The following is a 17,280-nucleotide window of genomic DNA, read 5'->3' on the forward strand; positions in this document are numbered from 1 at the left end:
ACCAATTGGATCCTCTGGAGCTGCAGTTTAGGGTTAGCCACCATGTGGGTGCTGGGAATTGAACCCAGGTCCTGGAAGAGCAGCAGCTGATGCTCTTAACTGCTGAGCCCTCTCTCCAGCCCCACATGATTAAAATTTTAAAATCTTCAGGGCTCAGCCTGTATCATGGTCTCAGTCACTGAGCTACTTAGGGTCCTGGGGGTCTTGTATTAGCCTCCCTCTGATGAGGTAGGGGTGATTCTTTGGCTGTGACATTGTAGATTCTGACAGAGAGTCTAGAGCCAGCATTGTCACAGGTTTGTTTGAGGCTGCTACTTTGGCATATTTGTGGGACTCTCCCAGAGTCACTGACCAGCGGAGGGGTGGGTGGCTGGGTTGGGCCCTGTCGCTCCTGGACTGCTCCTGTAGATCTACAGTGTCAGAGCCTGCGGCAGGCTATGGGGATGGTGGAGCGGGGCTGTGGGGTGTGGAGGACAGGCAGTGTGTGCGTCACAGACCCTGAGGTGGTCGCCATACTTCTAACTGCACTTGGGCTGCACCTCTCATCCTGTTCAGTCAGTGTCCCCATGGCTTGCCACCCACACCTTCACCTTGTTTGAGCCAGTTGCTTTGCTGGTACCTTATCAGAGGAGCCCTTTTTCCTGTCTGTTCTGTGTGACATGGTGTGTGTGTCACAGCGCTCCATTTCCAGACAGCAGAACAAGTAACACCACACTGCTGCTCCACCCATCCCGGACACCTGAGAGCACGCCAGCAAAGGCCAGCAGGAGGTGTGAGCCGGCCTTTCTTCCCAGCTCAGCAAGTGAGGTTGGCAGAGCGTCTCCCTGCCTGCCTCCCCCTGAGGAAAGGGGAAAGGGACATGGATGTTTAGAATGTGTCAGAAATCACTCCATTCCCAGAAGGTGCACAGTAGACCTGACTATCCCTGTGGAAAGTCACGGTCACCTGAGCCTGCAGAAAGGTCACTCCTGGCTGGCTTCATAATCACCTCATTTCTCTTGTTAATTTAAGCAGCAAGGTTTGGGCTTCCCTGTGACTTCTGGACAAAGTGCTCCTTCTGCTCAGGACACCTTTGTTGGCTGGAAGAGTTGGCAGGGTTTTATTTCTTAGTGGTTCCTTTTGTTGTATTACTTGGGGACTAGAAATCCAGGACACTTGCCCCTAAAATGCAGCTCAAATAAGGACAGCCTGGAAGAGCACAGCAGAGCTCTCGGTGGCACTTTGATATCGGCTAGAAGGACCACTGGTCCAGGGACTCTGGAAATGTGCCCCATGGGAGCTGCAGCAGGAAGAGTGGATGGTGGGGGTAAGACCCTGGCAGGCTGGAGTGGAGCCAAGGGTTCACAGATACCTTGAGATGAAAAGGCAGCTGCTGGGTTGTGTCCTTTGGAAACCGGGGTTGGTTTTCATTTCAGGAGACAGGCAGAAATAACCCACATTTATGGGTCAACAGTGCAGAGGCAGAGCGGCTCTGAAATGGGAGCGTCCTCGAGGCTGCTCCCAGCCCCCCAGAAGCAGTCCATGGCATTCCCCCACCCCCACCCGCCACCAGGAGCATTCACTGCAAACGAAGATCAAAAGCCTTGTCTTTCTCAGAAGACAGTGAGCAGCAGCCAGCAGCGCAGGTTGGCCTAGGGACAGAACGCAAGTAAACCTTTATTTTAAAACCAGTCTTTGATTCGTGGTCACAGCAGCAGTCAGAGTTGTCCTCAAGCACATGAAAGTAGCGTTGAGAGCGTCTGAACTGAGGGTCCAGCGTCGCAGCAGAGTGGGCGGCTGGATTGGCCCTGCCTCCCCTGAGCTGCTCCGAGGTGGATCCACAGTGTCAGAGCCTCCCAACTGAGCATTTGACAGGAGATGTGGGTGGATGAGCTAGGCATGGGATGTGGAGGACAGGCAGAGGAGATGCCCTTATGACAGACACAGGAATGGGGAGACGGTACTCTGTCCTTCTGAGCAATCTGGGAGTTGTCACTCAGGTTTGTTGTTCTGAAGGAAGGAAGACACGGGGTGACTCCTCAGCCTTTGAGCCGTCACACCCACAGACACAGAGGAGCAAGCCTGGGGTGAGACCGCAAACAGTGGCATCTGCCCAGGGCAGAGGAAGGGTGCAAGTCTTAGGGAAGTAACCTGTCCCTGCCACTCGGCTGGACAGTAGAGCCAGCCCATGATTGACCACCAAATCTACTTTGGGCTTATGAGCTCACCGAGGTTGGATATCCATCCCCCTACAGGTTCCTGGGCAGCTCTCATGGGCTTGGATCCCCATACCTTGAACCTACTTGGAATCTCACAAGAGACAAAACGTCTTGTCCTAGAGACAAGTCTTGAGAAGACCGAGGCCACCATTGTCCACTCCATTCCTCCTCTCATCCCAAGGCAGAGATTCCATACAGTGTCATCCCTGATTCGGGGTCCAGGAACCAGCTGGACCTAAGGCCACTGGGCTGTGCTTGTGCTGGGGTGCCCAGAGGCCGGTGCCCGGCACCCAGACTTGGACCTGTTGTCAAGTGATGGCTGGAGTCTTGGAGTTAACAGAATGTGTCTCTTATGTCGATACTGTCCTGATTTGCCATCATGGTGGTCTGGCCGAGCCCTTCAGCAACTCTGGAAGAGATGGAGTTGTGCTAATTTTCCTTGGGCCCCTCCACAGTGAGGAACGTGTCCACAGCTGTACCTTGTCGTTCCGGGTCACTGGGGGGCTGTTTCTCACGGTTCTGCTCCGCCCTTGTTTTTGTCCAGGAAGGGGAGCGTAGGCAGCCAGCTCTAGATAGTGGGTGCAGACCTGGGAAGAACACAGAAAAAGTCTAGGATTCAGGAAAATGGGGTAGGGGGTGGGCAGGGGCTGAGGCTCCACACTGTGGCTCTGCCGGTCTTGTTGCCACTGCTTCTGGGTATGCATAGGCTTTCTTGGTGTCTGCCACTGTGCTGAAGATTTTAGATAATGGGCAAGGGCTTTTCTGATGTCCCTAGGAGTCACTGAAGTCAATGCTAAGTTTTATTTGTTTTGTTTTTTAAATTTTTTTTGGCTCACCATATAGCTTTGGCTGGACTAGTACTTACCACATAGATCAGGCTGGCCTCAAACTCAGAGATCCACTCTTCTCTGCTTCCCCAGTGTTGGGACTGAAGCCATGCACCACTCTGCCTGGCTCAAGTTAAGTCTTGAGATTATCTGCCCTGTCCCCTATGTGAACCTGATAAGATACTGCCCAAGCCTTGACTTCCTAAGTGGCTTAGTACGGCTTGGGGCCCTGCAAACCTGATAGTCTGTGCCCCATCGTGAGACTTCAGCTCCTCTCCAGGGTGCAGGCCACATGGGGCTAGGGGCACAGTTGGGTTGGAGTTGAGCTACCCCCGTTCTGCATGTCCAGCCACATGTGTTCCCACCACAGCTGTCATGGGGCATTCCTGGCTCCGCCCACACACGCACTCGAAAGGAAGGGATGCCACCAGGATCAGGCAGAACTCCATTCTGCAGGAGACATGGGACAAGGACACCCATGAGGTGGAGCCAGGGTCCTCCTTCATGTAGCTGTCCTGTCTCAGAGCCCACAGCTTCTCATGTGTGTGTGTGTCTATGTATGTGTGTGTCACACCACCAACCACCTCCAGGAAGCATGTGAGCAGCTGATCTGCAGACCCTCGCTGGGGCTGGAGTTCCTTCAATAAGGATGGTGACTTCCCAGAACTTGGGGGGCAAAAGAAAGTGGATCTCTGAGTTTCAGGGCAACAGGCTACATGGCGAGACCTTGTCTCAGAAGAAAAGAGGAAAAGGACGGCAAGTGCCTTTCACGAGGCCCTCAGTGTACATATAGGTCTCATCCCAGGTTGTATATACCTGTTTTGACTTGGGGGTGGGAGAAGCTGAAGCTGGTCGTGGGTGGGGCTCAGTTCCTTTGCTTTTCCTACCCCACAGCACAAAGTAGACAGCTGAAGGTCACATTGGTACTTTTTTTTTTTTTTGGTTTTTTTTTTTTTTGGTTTTTCGAGGCATGGTTTCTCTGTAGCTTTGGTTCCTGTCCTGGAACTAGCTCTTGTAGACCAGGCTGGCCTCGAACTCACAGAGATCCACCTGCCTCTGCCTCCCGAGCGCTGGGATTAAAGGCGTGCGCCACCACCGCCCGGCTTTTTTTTTTTTTGTTGTTGTTTTGTTTTTGTTTTTTGCTTTTTTGGTTTTTTTTGCATTTTTTTTAAGATGTTGAAATGCCATATGTGGTGGTAACTTTAATTCCAGTACTTGGGAGATAAGAGGCAGTTGGATCTTCAGAGTTTGAGACTACTTTGGTCTACAAAGAGGTCAGCCAGGGGCTACACAGTGAAACCAACTACGTCTTTTGTTTTTCTTTTCTCTTTATCTTTTTATTATTATTATTATTAATGGTTTTTCGAGACAGGGTTTCTCTGTAGCTTTGGAGCCTATCCTGGAACTAGCTCTTGTAGATCAGGCCAACCTCAGACTCACAGAGATCTGCTTGCCTCCGCCTTCCAAGTGCTGGGATTAAAGGCATGCACCGCCACCACCCGGCTTGTTTTGTTTTTCAAGATAAGAGTTTCTCTGTGTAATAAAAGCCCTGGCTGTCTTAGTACTCACTTTGCAGACCAGGCTGACCTCAGACTCACAAGAGCTCTGTCTCCTTCTGCCTCCCGAATGCTGGGATTAAAGGTGTGCACCACCACCCAGCTTTGTTTTGTTTTTTCTTTCTTTTTTTTTTAATTTTTTTAAACTTTATTTTATGTGCATTGGTGTGAACGTGTCAGAGCTAAGCCACTAGAGGCCAGGCAGTGGTGGCTCACACCTTTAATCTCAGGACTTGAGGGACAGACAGATCTCTGTTAGTTCAAGGCTGCCTTGAGCCATACGAAATTGATCCAGTCTTAAAAAAAAAAAAAAACAGAGCTCACACAAAAGTGATCCCAGTAGTTGGGACCCCAGACCTTTAATCCCAGCACTAGGGAGGTGGAGACAGGAATGATATGGCTGGGTGGAGAGAGGAATATAAGGCAGGAAGAGACAGGAGCTCAGTGCAGTCTGAGGACAGGCTTGCCCCTTTGGTCTGAGCACTGTAGTGGCTGCCGCTCTGCTTCTCTGATCCTCGATAGCTGACTCCGAGTTTTTATTATTAATACCAGTTAGAATTTGTGCTGCATTATATTTGCAAGGAATAATAGCTTTGGCTTCCTGTTCACTCGAAGAAGTGAAGAAGTAGATAGGGTAGGAGGGAAATTCCTTCGCATGTGGGAAATAGTGCAAAATATAAATAAGGATGAAATATGAGGACTAAACACACAATTGGGTGACCCCAGGACTCCCCCTGACCTTTCCCCAAGCCAGTGTGCAGCCTCACCTGCTGGGGAGTCAGTGGCAAGGTTCTCGTCGTCAGAGTCCGCAAAGACCTCGGCCAGTTCCTGGTCAGACATGTCAGTCAGCTCAGTGAGGTCCAGGAGATCGAAGTGGACCTCCAGAGAGGAGACGCTGCTCAGAGGCTCTAGGGGTGCAGGAGACATAGTTACCTCTCGGTCCCACCTGATCAGGCTACTACACCTCAGCGGTTTCCTCCCACATGGGTGATCTGGCACTTTGGGTTGATGTGTGTTTCCATACATGTGTGACATGCATGCAGGCCGAAGCTGATGGCTGTCTAACTCAGTTGTTCGCTGCCTTATTTTTTTGAGATGGGGATTTTCATCTAACCAATTTGGCTATACTGGCCAGGAAGTTGTGAGGATTCTCTCTGTTCCTGCCTCCCCAGTTCAGGGATTATAAGCATGTACTACCACGACTTTTTTTTTTTAAGATTTTATTATGTGCACAGAGTTCTACATGCATGTACACGTACATGCCAGAAGAGGGCACTATAGATGGTCACCACATGGTTGCTGGGAATTGAACTCACTACCTCTGAAGAGCAGCCTCTGAGCCATCTCTCCAATCCCCCCACCCCATTTTGTTTTGTTTTTACAGGAGTTCTGGGGATCTGGACTCAGGTTCTATTACACAACAGTCAGTTTACCCATTGGGCCATTCCCTGAACTGGTACTTTCTGTAAAGTCACTACTAGACAAGACCCAGGCAAACCTACAGGTCCAATAGCTCTGCACACTCCAGACTGTAGAGCTTTCTCAGCTCCTCCATTTTGCAATTTGCATGCACAGTTGCCCATCACTGGGCAGGGCTGCCGCCTTTCACACTCAGGCTGCTTTGTCCCCAATAATTGGGGTTCTTCTATGCCGCAGAGATGGTCAGTGATACTTACGCCTCCTCTCCGTGACCTGCAGGAACCCTGGGGCTGGTATTGGGATGCCAAGCTCTTCCTCCTCTGTCACAGGTGTCTCATGAGCTGGAACACTCAGGGCAGCCTGTGGTACCTTGACTTCTTTAACAGTCTCTGCAACCAAGACATAGTGTCACCTCCACACTCGGGAGCCCCCACATCCCTCCAGGACTGGGATCTGAGATGGTTGGGGAAGACTATGAGGAGCTGGTAAGTCAGGTCCTCTGACATGCTGCTGTGGCCAGGGGTTCCCAGACTGGTTCATGGCCTTAGGATGCAGAGATGCTGCTGCTCCCTCTCAGGACCTGCCCTCCCTGGGTAGGCAAAGGATATCTGAGAGTGGACAGACGGACAGACAGACAGACTGCTCGGCAGTGCAGCTCCAGGGAGCTCTTAGTATGGGAATTCCTCCACAGCAGGTTTGCCAGTGTAAGGCTCTATTGTCTCTATACTGCAGTTTGTCTAGGTTTTGGCTGGCCTAAGGTGACCACCTGTGAGTTCCTGTCTTTCTGCTGGGGACTGACTTCCTTATAAAAACCTATGTTACACAAGATCTCCTGCGTAAATTGGGAGCATGGGGACCTTGAGGGAGGATTGAAAGGGGGAGGGGAGCAGAGAAAAATGTAGAGCTCAATAAATATCAATAAAAAAAACCTTATATAGTCTTTGGAGTCAATGGAAAAAGACGTGAAGTAGAAAGTGGTATCCTTGTTATCCCATCATCCTTCACCATCAGCCCCATTGCAGTTTGGTGAATGTTCTTTTCAAAAAATGAATTGGGGCCAGGCGGTGGTGGCGCACGCCTTTAATTCCAGCACTCGGGAGGCAGAGGCAGGTGGATCTCTGTGAGTTCGAGGCCAGCCTGGTCTACAAGAGCTAGTGCCAGTACAGGCTCCAAAGCTACAGAGAAACCCTGTCTCGGAAAAAAAAAATAAATTGGTTGTCTTTTTTTTTTCTTTCTTTTTTTTTGGGGGGGGTGGTTCAAGACAGGGTTTCTCTGTAGCTTTGGAGTCTGTCCTGGCACTAGCTCTTGTAGACCAGGCTGGCCTCGAACTCACAGAGATCCAACTGCCTCTGCCTCCCGAGTGCACCACCACTGCTGGTTGGAGAACAAGAGACCCTCGGGCATCTGCTGGGATGGAGACTGCTTCTCAGCCCCACACTGGTCCTCGTACTTTCCTTTCCAGCACTTGGAGCTGTCACTTAGTGGCCTTCTGACCTCTCCTGTATCGCCATACCCCATCCTGGCAGTTTCTCCCATGGGGCATCTCAAAGCCCTTAGCAGATACCCTTCATCTCCTTTCCAGTTCCTCACACCCTGCCAGAGATCCCAATAGCTAGTCAGGTGTGTCCCCTTGTGCCTGTCCCCCAAGTTACCATCTTTCCAGAGGAGAGCGTACCTACCTTCCTAACCTCCCTGCCCTGTTCTCTAGGGCTCTTCCCAGAGACTTTCCTCTCTGGTTTCTAGGTCTTTCGTGGTGTGTCTGACCCCCACCTGAAGGCTCTCTGAGTACCTGGTGTGGATGAGAGCCCTCGTGTGATCTGTGGATCTATGCACAAGTGTCCCATGGATTATTTTTGGCAGCCCTGGGTGATGAACACCGAACACACCAAGAAAAAGCAGCTGCTGCTGTGAGCAAGACTTGAACCGAGGTGGCCACAGCCCAGGCTCCCACTGCCGACAGCTGCAGGTCAGACTAGACGGCTTCTGATGAAATGTGCTTGCAGCAGATGTGGGACTGGAGCATCCGTGATGCAAAGGACCTAGGGGGAGTGTGGGATCTCATATGAGGCCAGGGGCGCCGGAACAGGGGGATGATAGAAGGCCACAGTTGTGTTTGGACTATGGGCCTCTGAACTATAGGTTCTATTGGAGTGTGCTGGGAAAAGCTACTGCTTGACCACTTTCCTCTATTTTCTGGGACATTGTGCTGAGATGGGGACCCCATCTAGGACCTCAGCTAAATAGCAAGCATGACCCCTGTCTTGCGCCCCTCACTGGAGATCCTAGGATCACACGAGTCTTCAGCCCCTGCGACAAGAGAGCAGTGGCCTTACTGCATCCTTTCGTATTTTGTCCATGAGAATCAATGAGATGCGGTAGCTCTTGGTATGGGGTCCTGGGGATCAAACCCAGAACATCCTGCACGCTTGTCAAGCATTATCTGTAAAGTCTTTATGTCATCATCTTGCTTTGGCCTTGGTCCTGTCTTATCCTGAAAATCCTGGTGCTTTGTCCTAAGCCAAATCCCTGGGAGGAGAATGAGGAAGATGGAAATGTCACCATCAGGAACATTCTTGTGGTACATGCCTGTGGACCCTGCACTTGGGAGGTGGAGGCAGGGCTCAGTGAGAATGTCTCCAAACAAGTAAACTGACCAGTGTTGAGGCTGCTGTAGTGGTTACACTTACAACCCCAGCAGCTGGGAAGTGGCAGCAGGCAGATCTTGAGTTTGAAGCCAGAAGTCAAAATATGCCAGGACAGAGGAAGCCTATGACCCCGGTCCGTGTGTGTGTGTGTGTGTGTGTGTGTGTGTGTGTGTGTGTGAATGAATGACTGACCCTCAATCTCTGTCTGTCTGAATGGATGACCCCAAGCCCCCACAATGAATGGCTGTGCTAAGAATCATCCAGGTCAGTCTGCACCTTCTTTGCAAGGTACTGTAGGGGGGAAGAAACATTCTCTACCCACAAAATCTGTTGTTCTTCCCAGTTAGGAAGCAGCCAGCGTACTAGGCAGGCCAGGGCAGGGTCAAATACTGGCAGACAGTCGGAGTTAGTAGCTCAGATCTCCTGGAGTCATCCTGGGCAGGATAGAGGGAAGTGGGTGTCTGATGCCCTGGGAAGGACTCCACAGCGATCCTCAGCTCTGGTACAACCTCGAGGGGGGGGGGGGCTGCTGCTGTTACCCTAACCTGTGGGTGGCGCTCGGAGCTAGAGTACTGAGTTTCCAAAGGGCTTTGCTGTTGGCCTATTTCTAGTACATTCGTGGCTTGAAAGCTAGGCCCAAATCTTGCTGTGCTCCAAAGGCCCGGCCATGCTTTGTGCCACTGAACAAGTGAACAGATGAATTAATGATACAAATAAATAAATGTAAACGAAATGGCCACCAGGAGGGAGAAATGGTCACAAATAGGGGCTACCTGAGCCCCATTTCCCCAGCATCTCACGCCCCAAATCCATGCCATCAGTTCAGTTAAGGAAGCTGAGACACCATGTCTGCTCTCAGTCTCGAGTGCAGACTCTGGGACCCCTTAGAGGTGGGCAAGAGACAGAGACTTGGTCCCCAAAGGCTCAGGTGGGCTTCTCAAGGAGAGAGCTTTCTACACTTTTATGCGAATGCTTTAACTCCATGGTCTGCACAGTTTTTAAGAAAGAAATTTAGTAGCTGGGCCTGATGGAGCAGCTGCTCAAACTCTTTAATTCCAGCAACTCGAGGGGCAGGCAGGTAGGTCTCTGTGAGCTCCAGACCACCCAGGGCTGTGTAATGAGATCTCCCCCCCTCCAATTATTTAGGTATAAGAGTTGTATATTAGGCTTGTCATGATGGTACACACCTTTAATCTCAGCACCCAGGGGGTGGAGGCAGGAGAGCTCTGTGAGTTTGAGGCCAGCCTGGTCTACATAGCAAGCGCTAGTATAGCCAGCGCTACATTGTCAGACCCTGACTTAACGATACTTTATAAAAATTTTTTCCTTTTGGAGGTAGTTTCTTCAATGGCTATTGATGAAAATGAGTCTAGATTTGATGCAAAATATGGAAGGTAGGTTGATAAGGTCTGTATGAGCTAGCCTGGCTATGATCCTGGGAGGTGGTATACACACCTCCACCACAGTGGGCTCTGCGTGTGTGTGTGTGTGTGTGTGTGTGTGTGTGTGTTTCACATGCTCCAAAACAAAGGGTCACTCAGATGTGACAGTCACCCACATGAAGCCTTATGAAGTCCCACCAAGTAGAGCTTGCTAGCTCAGGATGCAGAAAACACCGCTAAAGGCCCCGAGAGCACAAACCCTCTTGGTTTTCTCCTCCCTACAAGCAGGCCGAGCACCTGCACAGAATAGGTACCTGGTGTACGTTCACTGAATTGGGTGAACTAAGTGACTGCCCCGGCCAGTGATTTAGGCATCAGAAACAACCCATTCCATCTGCGTCTAAGCTTTTGGGCAAGCACTTCCTTTCTCAGAGAAGGAAAGAAAAATCTCTGTCCTATACAAGGGGCTGTCTGTACTGACAGACGTGCTAACGGAGACTTAGGGGGCACAGGCAGGTTGCCAACATCACACAGCTCAAAATCAGCCCTGAGCTCTGCAGCAAGTCCTTGCTCTCCAAACCATCTACCTTCTGGTACCCACAGAGCTGGTGCTGGGAAGACCAAGGGTCCTGGGACTTTCAATAGCACGAGATCAAGACCATGATGGGGACGCCCACAGAAACAGTTCACCAACTCCAGCTGGACAGGGTACAGAACTAGCATAGGTCCAAACTAGTCCCTCTGAATGTTGGTGACAGCTGTATGGCAGGGGCAGACTGCGGGGGGCCACTGGCGGTGGCACCAGGATTTGTCCCTACTGCTTGTACTGGTATTTTGGGAACCTGTTCTCTTTGAATGGATGCCTTGCTCGGCCTGGATGTAGTAGGGAGGGCCTTGGACCTTCGCAAAGCAATGTGCCTTGCCCTCTCTGAGTAGTGGATGGGGGTGGTGTGGTGGGGAATACGGAAGGAGGGGAGGGAGAGGAAACTGGGATTAGTATGTAAAATAAAAAAAAATTGTTTTCTTTTTAAAAAAATTAAATTTTTTTTAAAAAAGAAATCTGATCTCCCATAAAAACAAAACAACAAAAAGCACAACCAGTCCCAAGGGCCGAATGATGTCTGGTGCTTAGGAGGATAAGGGTTCTCAAACAGGACATTACTCCCCGCCTGCAGAACCAGGAGACAACTTGGGGACAGCTCCCAGGGGGCAGCCCTTTGGGCTTCAAGAAGTCGTCGTGTGACTGGGATGTCAGCAGAATGACAAGCTGGCCAAATCCTCAGGCACCTAGTAGCTCCTTGGGATGGGACCTTTAGGAAATCCTAGAGGTGTTGGGCATGGCTAGGCAAGCGAAGGACTTTAGCTTACATCCAAATTCCCACAGCGATTGATCCCTAAAAAGCTTTCTGGAAAGCCGGGAGGGGAGGTGATTTTAAGAGTCCCCCCCTATTGTTAGCCAGCCGCCTGTGGGCAGACTCCAAGAAGAGCAGACTCGGGTGGGACCTTAACCCTCTGTTGGGTCCCTAACTGCTGGGAGAGGCTGAGGAGGGAACATACCATTCACACCTTCCCTTCCAAATATGTGGCCGCTGGGCAGCACGGACACCGCTGCCCTGCAGCACCAGGAGCTCGGGTGCATGCGCCATGACCTCACCAAAACCCCAGCTCAGCCCGGAGCCCCAGACCCCTTTCCGCCTCTTGTCATTCCTCCCGGTTTCGCCGCTGGGGCGAACAAAGCCTACGCGTGAACAAGCGGGTAGCATCGTCTCCAAGGATCCCCTCTCCAGACCCCTAAGTCGGGTCCCGGCACGCCCCTCCCCCACTCCCAGCCTCGGCTGGTAGGGGGTTCAGGGTGAAACCCCTCGCCACCGCCTAGGAGGGCAGTTAGCAAGGCTTTCTGAACCCGGAGCTTGAAGAGCAGAAGAGACGCGGTCTGTGCTTCCCGAGCCGGGTCCCCACACATTTCCAAGGCGCTGGCCCGGCCCCCTCTTCCGCCCCCCAGCTCTGAGTCGGACGGGCGGGCTCAGGAGGCACCCGCCGGTCTCCAGGCCTCGGGAGCAGCGGGCCAGTAGGCAGAGGGAGGGGCTGCGGTTTGTTGCTGGGGTTTGGGGGACCTGGATCCTACTCACCTCCCCGACCAGCGCTCTCCGGAGACTCCATGCGGCCAATGGGGTCCGCGAGGGGTGTGGGCAGCGGCGATGCGAGCCGGCCCGGATGCATTAACTGCTCTGGCGACTACTGGGTCCGAGCTTCGGCAGCAGCGCATCGGGGCAGCAGCCAAGGGGCCGCGACGGCGGGGAGGAGGCCGCGGGGCGGGGCGCGCAGCTGCTTCGGGCGCCGGTCCCCTCCCCATCTCTAGCAGCCAGCAGCACAGGTGCGGCCCCGCCCTGTTCCTCGGGCGCCCCCTGCCGACCTGGCCAACAACAACCCCCATCCCCACACCCCTACTCCTCCAGCAGGGACGTAGCCCTTTGCCCCCTTTGTCGACCAAGGGCTACAGCTTGCCACTGCAGTCCAGGACTCCTGCGCACTGACAAGCTGCGCGGGCTTCGGTCCATCCATCCATAAGTATTTGTGGGGCGCCAACTACGTGAGGCGCCTGGCGGAGCTAGAAAAGGAGGTCGTACAAGAAGGGTCAAAGCAGCACCAGACCCCTCATCCTATAAACCTGGACTTGTGGATCTAATTAATGCTATATGAATCCATACTGAGAGTTCAAGGCGGGGGGTGGAGCTCAGGGGTTGGTGACCTGGATAAAGAAGGCCTTGGACATATTGAGAGCCCACAATTGGAGTCCCATCTCTAAACGCCAGTCCTGCCTGCACCCGGCCTGCTTGCATTGCACAGGGTACTGAATAGTTTTATGTCAACTTAACACAGCTGAAGTCATCTGAGAGGTAGGCGTTAAGAAAACGCCTTCGCAATGGCCAGCTGTGGGGCATTTTCTTATTAATTATTGATGTGGGCGGTACCAGCCCATTGTGGGTAGTGCCAACCCTGGGTTGGTGGTCCAGGGTTCTGTAAGAAAAATAGTCTGTGCAAGACATGAGGAGCAAGCCAAGTTTCTCCATGGCATCTGCATCAGCTACTGCCTCTAGGTTCCTGCCCTGACTTCCTTTGATGGTGAATAATTCTGTGGAGGCACAAGCCAAATAAACCCTTTCCTCCCCAAGTTGTTTTGGTCGTAGGGTTTCATCGCAGCAATAAAACACACAGTATCTCTTTACTCCTCCCAGAGATCTGAAGATGCCAACCTCAGAGACAGTAACTTTCCCCAGGTTGCATATTCAGGGCTAGAAGTCAGAAAGCCCAACTTGAAACAAAGCAAGTATCCGGGAAGATGGGTTCGTTATCCTGAGAGGGGTGAACTGATGGATAAGTTTGATCCTGCCCCGGGTAGAATGGATGGCTAGAAGGGCAGTGGTCAAACAGCTTCATTCATTCAGTAGGATGGGAGTGAAAGCTCTGGCTTCCTGCCCAGATCTAGTGGACCCTAGGTAGTCTGTGGCCTTTGAGCCTGAAGGCCAATTCCAGAAAGTTAATAGTTCTGCTTTTCTTTAGTTTACAAAACAAGGAAACAGCTACCTGCTGGTTAAGGCCCTCTGAAGCTGAGGCAAATGGTCATTCTTAGTCATTAGTTCCCTGCCTGGGGCAAAGCTAGGGTATAGGGTTAGCACGAGAGACCATTGACCACCTTGGTGACCACTGACCATAGTGTTTGGGCATAGGCCACTCCTAGTCAGCTGGGGCAGCAATGTTGTGTTTTTCAAAATGCCATGGAGCCGACCATGGGGCTACACACTTAGAATCCCAGCACTTCACAGGTAGAGGCAGGAGGAACAGGAGTTCAAGATCATCCTCTGTTACACAGCCGCTCTGAGGTCAGCCTCGGCTGCAGGGGACCCTGTCTCAACAAACAAACCCAAAGCACCAGATGTGATCCTTCCAGAACCATTACCATCAGGGCACTTCAGTGTTGTCAGAGCCTGTGACTGCATCGGCCAGTGGAGAACGGTAGATGTGATACCAGGTGACATCCAAGGCTATGTCATAAGAACAGTCCAGCTTCCTTGGAAGGCTCCTGTAAAAACCAGGTCACCGTGTGGTGAGAAAACCAGGCTACCCAGACTTCACTTGTGTACGTTCTGACTGGCAATCTCTTTGAGATCCTGGCCAACAGCTGGCCTGACTATGCTCAGGTGGTTCCAAATACTACTTTTGAGTTTTCCAGGAAGAGAGTGATAGGGGGGCGGGGTAGGCTGCCCCAGTAAGTCATAGCCAAGTTTCAGATTCATGAGCAAAACCGGTTAGGTACTGTATTGCCTCTGTGCTCTAGGGTTCCTTGTTACACAGCCAGTATGTTTATATATGATTTATTTTTTATTTTATGTGCACTGGTGTCTTGCCTGCATGTTTGTCTGTGTGTGTGATGGTGTCATATATTTTTTTTTTGGATGACAAAGGATGTTTATTTAAGCTTGATCCCTTGGCACAGCACATGTATAGAAATATATAAAGTCACGAAACTATAAATCATCTTGCCATGAAGTCCCTTCCTCTCCTTGGGCTCAGCTTTCTCAGTGGGCCCCCTTCTTCGCCTCTTCTTTCAAAATCCCAGAGTGTAGAAGGTTGGTTTCACTTCTTGGCAGCTTCTGCCTGGGCTGCCAAATCTGCCTCTTTCTGAACAGCCAAAACCATGGCTCGTTCCTTCTGGAAAGCTGCCAGTTCTTCTGCATTGAGGTCCTTCACCACACGAATGTCCAGGGAGCGGGCGGAGCCAATGATGGACCGGACAACAGAAGACAGGGGCACGTCTTGCATGGCGAAAGCGTCATCCTTAGCTTTGACACAGGCAATCTCGTATATCTGCTTCACACTCACCAGGCCTGCCACCTCTCTCCCTGTCTGCCGGGCCCCCTTCTCAATCCCAGCTGCTGCCTTCAAGAAGTAGGAAACAGTGGGTTGCCCAATCTTGAGCTCAAATGTCCTGTCGGGCTTCACAAAAATCTTTGTAGGCAGGGGAATGCCGTCTTTGATGTCCTTTGTCTTCTCGTTGAATTCTTTGCAGAACTGGTTGATAGAGACACCTCGCTGCCCCAAGATGGGACCTAGTGGGGGCCCAGGCATAGCCTGGCCCGCTCGCACGATAGTCCGGATCACGCCACCGGCCTCGGGCTTCTTGAGGGTCCGAGTGACCCGGCTCAGCTTCGACATGATGCGGGACTTTCAGTATTAGTTCGCCTTAGAGCAGCAAGAACTACGCTCAGAACGCTGCCATCTTAGGTCAGAGGTCGATGGTGTCATATCTTGGAGTTGCAGACAGTTGTGAGCTGCCACATGGGTGTTGGGAATTGAACTGGGGTCTTCTGGAAGAGCAGTCAGTGCTCTTGACTGCTGAGTCATCTCTCCAGCCCACAGTCAGTATCTGGTAACAGCAATTTTTGTTTAGTGGTGCTTTCCGTTTGAAAGATGGATGAAAGATAGGAACAGGTTCTTGTCAAAGATTTCCATGCTTGTTACTGACAGGTGGTATGATTTTTGAGCCAGCGTCTGTTTTATCTTTGCATATCCATGAAGGACCTTCTCGAAACACACAGTAGGGAGAACAGCATCATATGCCCACCTTTAACCCCAACCCAACAAGTAACCAGGTTATAAGTGGCCTTCTCTGTGTTCAGCCACCTTCCTCTACACCTAATGTTCTGAAGCAAATTTCTAAACACACCTCATCATTTCATTTTCGAATATTTCAACATTTACTTCTAAGATAAAGACCAGTTTTGTCAAACCACTATCTATGCCTTCAGTGTGTTGACGCAGCGGGCTATGGTAGCTTAATTAGTCAACCAACTGGTTTTGAGAGGAGCCAAACCTTAGAGGATTGGTTAGTTGATTTGTGGGTATCAACGTTTGCTCTAGGATTTTTCAGGAAACTGATGTCATGTGTCTGGCCTTCTGAACTGCCCTGCTTGGTGTTGATTAAAACTTTCTGGCTGGGCAGGGGTGGTTTAATCCCAGCACTCAGGAGGCAGAGGCAGATGGATCTCTGTGAGTTTGAGGCCAGCCTGGTCTACAGAGTGAGCTCCAGGATAGCCAGGGCTGTTACACAGAGAAACCCTGCCTCGGAAAAAAAAAAAAAAAGACAAAAGAAAAACCACAACAAACAACAGAATGTTCTTAAGCTGTAGGTGTGAAGAAAAGGCTCTTTTCTGAATATCATGACCTAAATTCTGCATGAGCCGCCCTTATCTGGGTGGGTCTTGTTGGATCCTAGGGAATCTCCAGTCTGTGCTCCCCAAGCTGTTCATCATTGTAATCCCACACTGAAAAGTCAAGCTGTTCTGTCGATTTCTGCCAAACAGAAGCCCTGTCTATGCTATCTGAACTAGTTTTCCTATTCTTGCCCTTTTTGCTGAAAGGTGTTGTTTTTTGTTTATTTGTTTTGGTTTTTTGACAGTTTCCCTGTGTAGCTCTGGCTGTCCTGGAACTCACTCTTCAGTCCAGGCTGGCCTCGAACTGGGAGGTCTGGCTGCCTCTGCCTGCCAACGTGCTGGGGACTAAAGACGTGCACCACTACGGGCCAGCTGAAAGGAGTTGCTGGTACATTTATTTAGTTCAGGATTCCCCAGTAGACTAACGGATCAAAACTGCAAATCCACGTGAAGCACCTGTCGCGCTGTGGGTAAGTGCTAAGCCATTACTTGGCTGTGTTACTTCACCGCCTCGCGTCAAATCTCCTCTGGGAGACTCCTAAGCCCTCTCCCCTCTGTGCTCACCTTAGAGCTCACTGTCAGAAAGCAGTCTGGCAGTCGTGCTGGCTTTGTTAGGGTTTACTGTAAATAAGTCTCTAACTGTTAGAGGTTCACAAGGATTCAGTACTCTTCTTCCAGCTAGCCTTTCTTTCCCCAAGAATCTCTGTGGGGCGGGGGAGGGAGGCAAACAAGAGGAACTCGCTGCTATGTCTGATCCCCTCTACTGGGCGAGCCTTTCTCTCTTGGTTGGATGCAGATGCATCCAGTTATGGTTGTGGAATCTTCAGCCACAAAGCAGACAGGGAAGTATGACTTGCTGCCCCTTCTGTTTCTGGGGACGGAAACCAGGACACTCAGCATGGCTTTGCAAGAGCTCTGCTACTGAATTTCATGCAGCCCCAGTCCTGCCAGGCCACCTTTTCCTCTTGCCGCGCCTACCCTCCTATTTGAGCCAAGCTCTTGGTGTGTAGCTCTGGCTGGATTAAAACTAAAACTATGTAG

General features: G+C 51.2%; 1 protein-coding gene and 1 pseudogene across 1 annotated transcript; both read right to left on the minus strand.

The window, feature by feature from the left end:
- Window positions 1-1,621: 1,621 nt before the first annotated feature.
- Dbndd1 (dysbindin domain containing 1) lies at window positions 1,622-12,409 on the minus strand. The gene is given in 5 exon segments (XM_075977604.1): window positions 1,622-2,785; window positions 5,349-5,489; window positions 6,258-6,389; window positions 12,157-12,235; window positions 12,237-12,409. Coding segments are annotated over 5 exon segments (654 nt in total). The 5' UTR covers window positions 12,381-12,409; the 3' UTR covers window positions 1,622-2,627.
- Window positions 12,410-14,469: 2,060 nt separating this feature from the next.
- Window positions 14,470-15,314, minus strand: LOC142853002 (large ribosomal subunit protein uL11m pseudogene; annotated as a pseudogene).
- Between the last annotated feature and the right edge of the window lie 1,966 nt (window positions 15,315-17,280).

This window comes from Microtus pennsylvanicus, chromosome 6 (assembly GCF_037038515.1).
Source record: "Microtus pennsylvanicus isolate mMicPen1 chromosome 6, mMicPen1.hap1, whole genome shotgun sequence".
Lineage (NCBI taxonomy): Eukaryota > Metazoa > Chordata > Mammalia > Rodentia > Cricetidae > Microtus > Microtus pennsylvanicus.